The sequence below is a fragment of the Pogoniulus pusillus genome, chromosome 8 (genome assembly GCF_015220805.1).
Source record: "Pogoniulus pusillus isolate bPogPus1 chromosome 8, bPogPus1.pri, whole genome shotgun sequence".
Taxonomy (NCBI): domain Eukaryota; kingdom Metazoa; phylum Chordata; class Aves; order Piciformes; family Lybiidae; genus Pogoniulus; species Pogoniulus pusillus.
This window is the reverse complement of record NC_087271.1, coordinates 10,988,490-10,997,867: the sequence shown is the minus strand read 5'-3', so window position 1 is coordinate 10,997,867 and position 9,378 is coordinate 10,988,490. Positions and strand designations below refer to the sequence as shown.

At 57.6% G+C, this 9,378-nt stretch overlaps 1 protein-coding gene across 3 annotated transcripts; it reads left to right on the top strand.

Moving 5' to 3' along the window:
* Positions 1-284: 284 nt before the first annotated feature.
* Positions 285-8,481, top strand: UAP1 (UDP-N-acetylglucosamine pyrophosphorylase 1). 3 transcript variants are annotated; one of them, XM_064147186.1, is made up of 10 exons: positions 285-865; positions 948-1,152; positions 1,989-2,164; positions 2,443-2,615; positions 3,803-3,996; positions 4,381-4,524; positions 4,899-5,087; positions 5,538-5,579; positions 7,608-7,674; positions 7,909-8,481. In XM_064147186.1, the coding sequence occupies exons 1-10, from the start codon at positions 535-537 to the stop codon at positions 7,999-8,001; spliced, it is 1,614 nt and encodes a 537-aa protein (XP_064003256.1). In that variant the 5' UTR covers positions 285-534; the 3' UTR covers positions 8,002-8,481. The 3 variants fall into 3 exon arrangements, with proteins under 3 accessions (XP_064003256.1, XP_064003255.1, XP_064003257.1); XM_064147185.1 differs by having other exon boundaries at positions 5,538-5,609; XM_064147187.1 differs by lacking the exon at positions 5,538-5,579.
* Positions 8,482-9,378: the final 897 nt, after the last annotated feature.

Here is a 9,378-nt window from a genome sequence, read left to right as displayed (position 1 = left end):
CCGGGGCACGGCTGGCTGCGGGGCTGCGCTCTGCGGGCTCCTCCTTTGTAGGGGCCTCGCCTGCCCTTTTCGGGGTGCATTTTTTTCGTGTGGGTTTTGTCGCTTTGTGGTTTTTCTCCCCTGCGTACCCCCTCCCCTCTCGCAGTCCCGTGTGTCTGCGCAGGGGTTCCGGCGCGGGGAGGAGCAGCGTGGGGCAGCGGTGCCGGGCGGGCGGAGAGGAACGGGACCGGGCGGGGGCCGCGCGCTGACGTGGCGGTCGTTGCCATGGCAGTGGCCGGCGCGCGCCTCACCGCCGCAGCCGCTGCGATTGGCGGAACCACGGGACGGGGTGGGGGGAGGCTGCCACGCACCGCCGCTCTCCCGGCGCCAATTGGACGGACAGCGAGCACTACGTGGCGCGGGGCGGTGACACCGTGGCTCGCAGCCAGTGAGGACGCGGGACGGGCCGCGGCCGCCTGCCTATTGGTCACCCCGCGGCGGCGGGGGGGTATAAAGCGTCGACGGGGGCGCGGCGGCCGGGCAACGGCGGGCGTGATGGAGGCGATGGTGCCGGTGGATGTGGAAGGCGACGCCGGCGGGGACGCGACCGCGACGGCGGCGCTGGAGCAGCGGCTGGCGGCGGGCGGGCAGAGCCACGTGCTGCGTTTCTGGCCCGAGCTGGGCAGCGAGGCCCGCCGGGCGCTGGCGGCGGAGCTGCGCGACATGGACGTGGCTGAGATCAACCGCTTCTTCCTCCGAGCCCGTGGGGACGGCGGTGGGGCGGCGGTAGCGGCAGGAATGGACGCGCGGATGGAGCCAGTGCCGCGGGACGTGCTGGGCAGCGCTTCCCGCGACCGCGAACTGCTGCCGCGCTGGGAGAGCCGCGGTAGGTGCAGGGAACGGCGGGGCCCGACGCGGCGCGGTGCCGGCGCGGAGGGCCCCACGCGTGTGTGCTCTCCCGGGCGCAGGGCTGGCGGAGATCGCGGGGAGCCGCGTGGCCGTACTGCTGCTGGCGGGCGGGCAGGGCACCCGCCTCGGCGTCCCCTACCCCAAGGGCATGTGCGATGTGGGGCTGCCCTCCCGCAAGACCCTCTTCCACCTCCAGGCCCAGCGCCTGCGGCGGCTGCAGCAGCTAGCGGAGGAGCAGCACGGGACCCCCTGCCACATCCCTTGGTGAGTGTTCCGCCCCGGGCCTCGGAGGGTCGGTGCCGCCCCGCGGTGGCTTTGGTGGAGCCAGGCACGTGCAGTGACGCTGCCAGGGCATCACTGGTGTTGGTGAATTCAGGTCCGGTAGGGTGGCATTGTCAGGGCCCAGTTAGTGTCAACGCAATTGGTGTTGGTGGGTTAAAGGCCCAGCAGTTGGTATTGTTCTGTCGGTACTACCTGGGTCAAAGCCCTTCTGTTTGGCCAAGGGCTTGTGTATTGGCATGGGCTCCGTTGGTGTCAGCAGACCAATAACCTGTGGGTTGGTGCAGACCCCCTTGACAGCCCAAGGGCCCACGGGTTGTCGAAGGCCTTCTTGACAGCACTGCTATTGCTGCAGGCATAGCCCCCTGGAGTTACTGAGCTAACCTACCCAGAGGCGTGTACTAGCACGTCCTACATCGCCAGGCTCAAACCCACAGCCCTTGGGGATATCCTGCCATGCCACCTGTGGCCAGCCTGCTGGAGAGGACAGCAGCCGTGTGAGGCAGAGTCCGGGAGGCGAGGGGCTACTGGTGGTGCTGTGAACAGGAGGTTAGAGACATGACAGGAGCTGGCTGCTGCAACTTGGTGACTGGACAGGGTGTGGTAGAGTTTTTGAGATGCATGTCGCAAGGAGGGGTGAAGCCGCTCATTGGACTACCAAAATGATGTGGCTGCAGCGGGTTAGAGCCTTCCAGAAGTCTGCTGGGGGAAGAAGCCTGTTTTGGGTGTTACAGACTGAAGCCATCCCCTATATATGGGATGAGGGATGTGAGACTCTGCTGCTCATCCATGTTAATTTGGTCTCTTCTGCACTGTGACAGGTACATCATGACAAGCGGACGAACTATGGAGTCCACCAAGGAGTTCTTCCTGAAGCATCGCTATTTTGGCCTGAAGAAGGAGAATGTAATCTTCTTCCAGCAGGGCATGCTGCCTGCCCTGGGGTTTGATGGGAAAATCCTGCTGGAGGAAAAGGGCAAAATTGCTATGGCACCAGGTTGGTGGCTAGGAACTGGCAGGAGGGTGTGTGATGGGGTAAGACATGGTGCTGAGGACAAGCTTTTGGAGCTGGATCCTGTGTAGGACAGTCCTGCAGCATGACGTGGCCCATGAGTGATACAGGCTGGGAGGTGTCTGTCTTGGCAGGAAGGATGAGGGTGGGGTATGGCTGGTCCACAGACTCTGCAGTAGCTCCCTGGGGAAGGAGGATGAGCATCGGTTGCTGAAAGGAGTGCCAAATGTTGGTGTAACCCCAATGGTTTGTTCCCTTTACAGATGGCAACGGGGGCTTGTACCGGGCCCTGGGGACACATGGCATAGTGGATGACATGGAGCAAAGGGGTGTGCAGAGTGTCCATGTCTACTGCGTGGATAATATCTTGGTGAAGGTGGCTGACCCCAGGTTCATCGGGTTCTGCTTGGAGAAGGGAGCAGACTGTGGGGCCAAGGTATGGTTTCAGGGGAAGGCAGGCACCACTTCCCTGGAGCAGGGTGAGGTCTGTTCTGGTCCTTGCCTGGCATTGTTGACTCTTTGCCCTTCATTTGCTGGCTGTCCACAGCCAGGAGGGGATAGCTAAGCACCAGGAGATTACTGGTAGAGTACCATGTGCTGTCAGAATCCCACCTTCCCCTCAGGTGTGGCATTCTGGGGGATGTGGGACATCACTGACCACTGCCTGCCACTGCTACCTATTGCTTTTCATGGGCACATGCACCTGAAAGCCTCAGGGCTCACCAGTTCCCTAGTCCCTGGAGCAAATAGCTGTGGGGGAGCCCTGTGCAGCTGCCCAGTCCCCACCTGTATACTGGACAGCTGTTGTTTAGATGGCTTTTAGGGAGCCTTAGCAGCCAGGAACCCTGCCACAAGCTGCCAGCTGTGCCCAGCCATGACGTCTTAAGCACAAGACCAGGATACAGTGGGTGCAGCTGGGTGCTGCCACTGAGCTCAGCCCCATGTCTCTAGTAGGATGTTGCACGCCTGAAGCTTTACTTAAAGCTTGACTAACAGTCAAAGGGGCTGTGCCATAGTGTTTGCATTGGGCTCAAGCAAACAGCTGAAAGGGCTTCTGACCTTGAAGCCTTCAGAAAATGAGCAGGGAAAGGGAAAGTACTTCCTCCTCTGGCTTGGGTGAGAGAAGGAGGAAATAAGACACAGAATGCAGAAAGAAAAAAGCACTGTATCATGCTGCCCTGCTGTGATGGGTAGAGATTTGCTGGGGGAAGAGCCTATGCCCAGAGGGAGGTGTAGGGGGTGTGAGGAAGAGGAGGGAGGTCAGATGCAGCAGGATGGCTCTGCTGAGTCAGCAGCCTCCTGCTCGTGTCCAGCAAGCTGGCTGTTCATGTGCAGGCTGGGTACTAAAAATATCTGTGCCCTCTGCTAGCCAAGAGGCAGGCTCAGTGCCAGATCCTGCCTGCACCCTCTGGGTGTGCCTGACACCCTATCGCCCTGCCCTGCCATCCCACCCTCCTCAGGTCACCATTGCAAGAAGTGTCTCCAAGGGTTGGGCTTCAGCATCCTTATCCTTGCACTCTCCCTGCTGTCCTGCACAGGAAAACTCTTACACAGGGGCTGCTAGATAGGAGGGAAATCTGAAGCTTTGGGGGGCTTTTCCCTGACAGTGCTTCTATTGGGCAGGTGGTTGAGAAAACCAACCCCACAGAGCCCGTTGGTGTGGTGTGCCGAGTGGATGGTGTCTACCAGGTGGTGGAGTACAGCGAGATCTCCCTGGCCACTGCCCAGAAAAGGGGCCCAGATGGGCGGCTGCTCTTCAACGCAGGCAACATTGCCAATCACTACTTCACTACTGCCTTTCTGAAAGATGTAGTCAAGTAAGGGCCTGCTGGGGTGCTGCTGTGGTGCTGGAGGGGGAGTGCCAGTGCTAAGTGCACCAGCTGCCCATCCAGCTGGACCTGGCTTCCCTCTGTTTGCAGCTGTGCTGGGTTGATGCCTGAGAGGTCTGGTCCGTGGCCCCTGCTTGCATGGCCTAATTCTCCCCTCTCTGCATGGTCCCCACCTTGAGGTGCAATTTCCCTTGGCCATCGCTGGCTGCTAGTGCCAGAAGCTATCTTCTCCTGACTGTCTTCTGCTGGGAGTGGTGGGCGGGAGCAAGCCTGTGCTTCCAAGTGGCTGAGGGTCAGGGCAGAGTGGCTGTCCTGCCACAGCACTGGAGAGATGCCTTTCCTGGGTGACAGCTCTTTCTTGGCCTGTTGCAGCACTTATGAACCACAGCTGCAGCACCATGTAGCCGAGAAGAAGATCCCACACGTGGATATCACTACCGGGCAGCTGATCCAGCCTGAGAAGCCCAATGGGATCAAAATGGAAAAATTTGTCTTTGACATCTTCCAGTTTTCCAAGTACGTCTTTTTTTGTGGGGCTTCAGGCTGCTGGCTGCCCTTTGGGCAGCTCTGAGAGCCTCTGGGTGGGTGCCAGGGCTGTGCCCACTGGCAATACCTGGGCTTGAGAGAGGAGGCCAGCTCTTGTGCTGTGCATCAGCAGTGAAGATGTGAGCAGCAGGAGGTACAGGTGCTGCATGCCTCTTGCTGGGTTAAGCCCTGCTCCTAGGCCAGAAGGAGCACTGTAACCCAGGTCCTCTTCTCCCTCCTTTGTGGGTATGAGCTGCTGGTGCACCGTGGTGCCAGCTCAACCATCCAGGCAGAGGAGAAGCTGAAGCACCAGGGAGCAGCCACATTTCCCAGACGTGACCCTCCTGTGCTCTGCACCTCTCTAGGCAGTTTGTGGTGTACGAGGTGCTGCGTGAGGATGAGTTTTCTCCTCTGAAGAACGCAGACAGCCAGAACGGCAAGGACAACCCCACGACAGCCCGACACGCCCTCATGTCCCTGCACCACTGCTGGGTCCTCAATGCAGGGGGGCACTTTGTGGACGAAAACGGTACACGCATCCCTGCCATCCCTCGGTGAGTTGCCGCTCCTGCTGCTCCTGCATCCTTTCTGGGATGGATATAAAGCACTGGGCAGTCCCCAGTGCTCTTTCATTTCAGTGCTGCAGAAACCAGCGCTGCTGAAGTGACCAGCCATGGGGTCCTTCTCCCAGGTGGTCCGTGGGGCAGAGCCAGGTGCAGGCAGGGGTGGTGGCTACAGGAGGGGCACTTGGCTTGATTGGCAGGAGCTTACCTTCATGATTCAGTGCCTGTGTACTGAGTCCTGTCAGTCTTCATTGCACTGCCAGGGTTAGCTGTGCAGGTTGGAAGTGGCTGCCTAAAGCACACTGTGCAGCTACCAGACTGGAGTCACAGCATCCCTTAGCTGACAGACCTGCCTCCACCCCTGCTGGGAGAACAGCAAACCTCAGACTTGTTCACCTCTGTTTCCCCTACCCTTGCTAACCCTTCTCTATTCCCACGTAGCATCACAAACGGAAGGTCAGATGCCACCCCAGCATGGGGAAGGTCAGATGCCACCCCAGATGTCAATGACAAGTAACTATACCGTGCAGCGTGCATGGTGGCGGGGCTGTGCTTAGGTACTAATGGGCCGTAGGTGAAGCAGCGTGCCGGGTTGTGGGCACTGCAATGGGCACGCACTGGTGAGCGGGTGTCTGTAGTGACTAACGGGGCTGGGGGGGCTCGGGGCGCATGCTGGGAGCGGGGCATGTCTTGCTACAGGGCCCCCTGCAGTCGCCGCTTCTCAGGGTGGTGGGCAGCATCTGCTCCCTCCTGGGCTCCTCTGCACAGTGGCAGCCAGCGGGATGACTGGAAGTGGGTTGTGCCGCTGGCACAGATGGCAGCAGGTAGCCTGCCGCTGGCAGCAGGCAGCCCCCAAAAGTCCCCTGGCAGGCGGAGTACCGTTGGGAAGCACGGTGCTGGCGTGTCCCTGCGGTGACACTCCCCTGCTCGTCACACCGCACGGGAGCACAGCCCGAGCCGATCGCAGCCAGCCCTGGAGCTGCAGACAGCTGCGGTCTGCCGGTGTCCAGCAGGCAGCCAGGCGGATTCAAAGGGAATTACAAACGTTAAGTAAATGTCAGGCAGGCTTTGATGTAGCATGTGCAGATCTCAGCGTAGGCGGCCAGCTGTGCTTCCTGGGACTTCAGCTCTTCAGTTTTGAAGCTCCAGATCCTGACACCAGGGAAAAGCCCTGGCTCAGTGCTTGAAAGTTTACAGAAGTAAACAAGAAAGTTTACAGAAGCATTAAGGCAACTCCTGCAAGAGCAGCAAGTTCTTCTACAAGCACAGGGCACATCTGTGTGTCTGGCACTTGGAGCTGGTGAGCATCAAGGACTTGCAGACTGAGCAAGCTTGTTACCTTTACACCCCACAAGAGAAGTTGTATCTTCTGGTACTTTGTGGTGGGGTACACCTGAGGTCTCTGGCTTTAATTAAAGGCTTCAAGTGGTTCCAGGCCTATAGCAAGGCCATGGCACTGGTTATAATATAGGGTGAAGGATGCACTTCATCCTGTGCTGATCTTTCATTGCCAGTTAATGGCAAATCTCCTTTTTTTCTCAAATGATTGTTTTGAAACAGAGCCAGCTCTAAGGCAAACACAAGTGCAAGGACTGGGTTAGGAGGACTGAGTTTTATTGGGACAGGAGGGGGCTGAGCAAGCCTGTGGCAGCAGGGGCAAGCTTTGACCTGGGTGAAGGAAGCATTATCACAGCTGATGTCTTGCAGTGACCATCTGTGTGATGGCAAAGAGCTGTGAAGTGGCACTCTGGGGTGCTGCTGTTGGTCCCTGTTAGCTCTACATAGCTATAACCCCCCAGCTAGTCTTGATCCAGGGAACATCCAGAGGTCCTACAAAGGCTGGTGACAGTATCAGGGACCCTACATGGACCCTTGCCCAGCAGTGCTGCTACAACTTCTCTGAGGGCCAGGGTGCAGCAGGCAGTACTGGTGTGGATCTGCTGTAGTCCTCACCAGCTCAGGCTGGTACACAAAATAGAGGAGCTGAGAGCAAAAGCAGGAAGATGAGACAATGCCAGGGGGAGTATTTCTGAGCGAGCAGACAGGCTTACCTTGAGTCCTCAGGCTGTGCTTAACATGGAGTGTGTTTAGAACAGATCTGTTGTGGCCAGCCAAACAGGCAAGTGCTCTCATCCCCCCAAGGATGCAGGAGGAGGAAGGGGGGCCTAGTTTGCATGCAGCATCAAAGATAGCAGGCCTGTGGTCCAGGCCAGTTCATAGGCACTGCCATAGTTACACATAGGGAAAGACAGAAAGATCCTGATTAAAGCCACGGCTAAAGCTCTCTTCCCTTTCAGCTGCTACTGATATCTAAACTTGAGCTCGCACCTCCACGGAGAGCACGCAAGGCTTGACTAACCCAGGGCAGCTCTGTGCTGGCAGACTACGCGTGGGCCAGCAGAACTGGTGCTCCAGCAGCCTCTGACCCTCCGCACTGGCATCTGTGACGTCTCTGGGCCCCATCCCCTGACTAAGGGCTGTGGCTAACCCTCCTCTTTATTTTCTCTGCAGTCTGAAGGATGCAAATGACGTGCCAATCCAGTGTGAAATTTCTCCCCTCGTCTCCTATGGAGGAGAAGTGAGTAGTGGCTCTCCAAAGCCTTTGCAGATTATCTGGGCAGGTGGAGATGATGGCAGGGAGGTGGGGGAAGCCACGGAAGTGTGGCTTGAATTCACTGTGAAACTTTTCAAGGCAGTGTCCCCCAAGCCACTAGCACAGGAAGGGACCAGAGCCACCTGTGAGCTGCTCAGCACGTCAAGAGAGTAGATGACACATGGTACCTTGCTAACAAGCTGCTTTATCCTCCCCTAGGGTCTGGAAAAGTACGTGAAGGACCGAGAGTTTCGTGCACCTTTGATTATTGATGAGGATGGGATCCACGAGCTGGTGAAGAATGGAATGTAGTGGTAGTGCAGTGCCCAAGCTGGGCTGCCAGCCCCACCTGCGGGCTGGGAATTCGGACACATGAAGGTTTATAGCTGTTACTGGTAGGGGCTGATCCTGCTCACTCTGCTGCTGTGGGGAGCAGGACGTCACCCACTCAGTTCTTGGCACGTTGTATGCTTCTATTTATATTTTAATTTAAAAAACAAACACTTGATGGATTTTCCCCTGCCACAAAGCACAGCTGTGGCACTGCTCTTTGCACTCCAGGCTGTGGACATTTATTTTTAAACATGTATATAGAAACAGTCATTGTACATGCAGAGGATTTTTATGGTACGGGGCTGGGATGAATCTAGAATTTTTATTTTTCTCAAATCTACATGACTATTTTTTTTTAAATATGGCCTTTATCATTGTCCATGTTCTCCCTTTTGGTCATCCTTTGTACAATTGCACAACTGGAAGCACCTAATTAAACTCTTGAGTCCCTCCTGTCTATCCTCTGGTGTTGGTTTAATGACGGTGGCTCTTTGCAGAGGCTCTGCTCATACAGCAGAGGCCTGACTCTGTCACACTGGGTACCCCAGTTCTCATTTGCAGCATTTCTGGAGGAAGTAGAGGGGATGTACTTTCCTCTTGAATTTCTGCACACGGTGGCAGGCTCTGAGCAGGTAGGAACGGTGGCTGTGCAATGCTGCCAGGGTTCAGGGTGCAACCAGCCTAGCATGGTGCCCTCTGGCAGCATCATATAACCTCTGCTTTTCTAGGGTGGGGTCCTCAGATCCTGCCAGAGCCCACTGCCCTGAAGCATGGAGTCTCCAAGCCCTTGGGTAGAGCAGCTCTGCTACTTTCCCTCCTTTTTAGGAGAGGAGATGGCGCTTGTCTGGCTCCTCTGCTGGCCCCATGTCCTGCTGCAGCCCTTGGGGCAGAGAAGCACAGCTGCTCACTGCCTCATGGGCATGAGAAGGGGATGAGAATGGAGCACAAACAGCTGCCCTCAGGGGAAGTCACAAAGTCCCAGACAAGGGCCTGTTGGGCACCCCGGGCTCAGCCAAGCATTCAGCTCTCTCAGGCAGAGTGGCTAAGAAGCTGGGGCCATGCGGGGGGTCCTGGTCAGCAGTGTGGCTGATGGTGGCTTGCCATGGCCCATCTGGGCTGTGTGTGGCCAAGGCAGGCTGGCGGCTGTGAGTCCCGGGGGGAGAGCCTGGGATGAGGGCCAGAATAGATGTGAGGAGGAGCCAGTGCAGAGTGCTGTGGGTGGTCTACGTCCCCACTTCCCCCTGTCTGCTGGCTCTGCTGGGCTCTGGGAGCAGCTGCTGTGAGGAAGAGACATCTCTGCTCCTTGAGGAGATGGTGGGTAGCAGCAGGAGCATAGTGTGGCCTACCTCAGTGGGG

What these genes read in the sequence shown, in the direction of transcription:
- UAP1 (XM_064147185.1), top strand. Translation starts at nt 535, where the DNA reads ATGGAGGCGATGGTGCCGGTGGATGTGGAAGGCGACGCCGGCGGGGAC. An exon ending in CAAAATTGCTATGGCACCAG is followed by an intron (nt 2,165 to 2,442) that starts GTTGGTGGCTAG and finishes TTCCCTTTACAG; the next exon opens with ATGGCAACGGGGGCTTGTAC. An exon ending in ACCCCAGATGTCAATGACAA is followed by an intron (nt 5,610 to 7,607) that starts GTAACTATACCG and finishes TTTTCTCTGCAG; the next exon opens with TCTGAAGGATGCAAATGACG.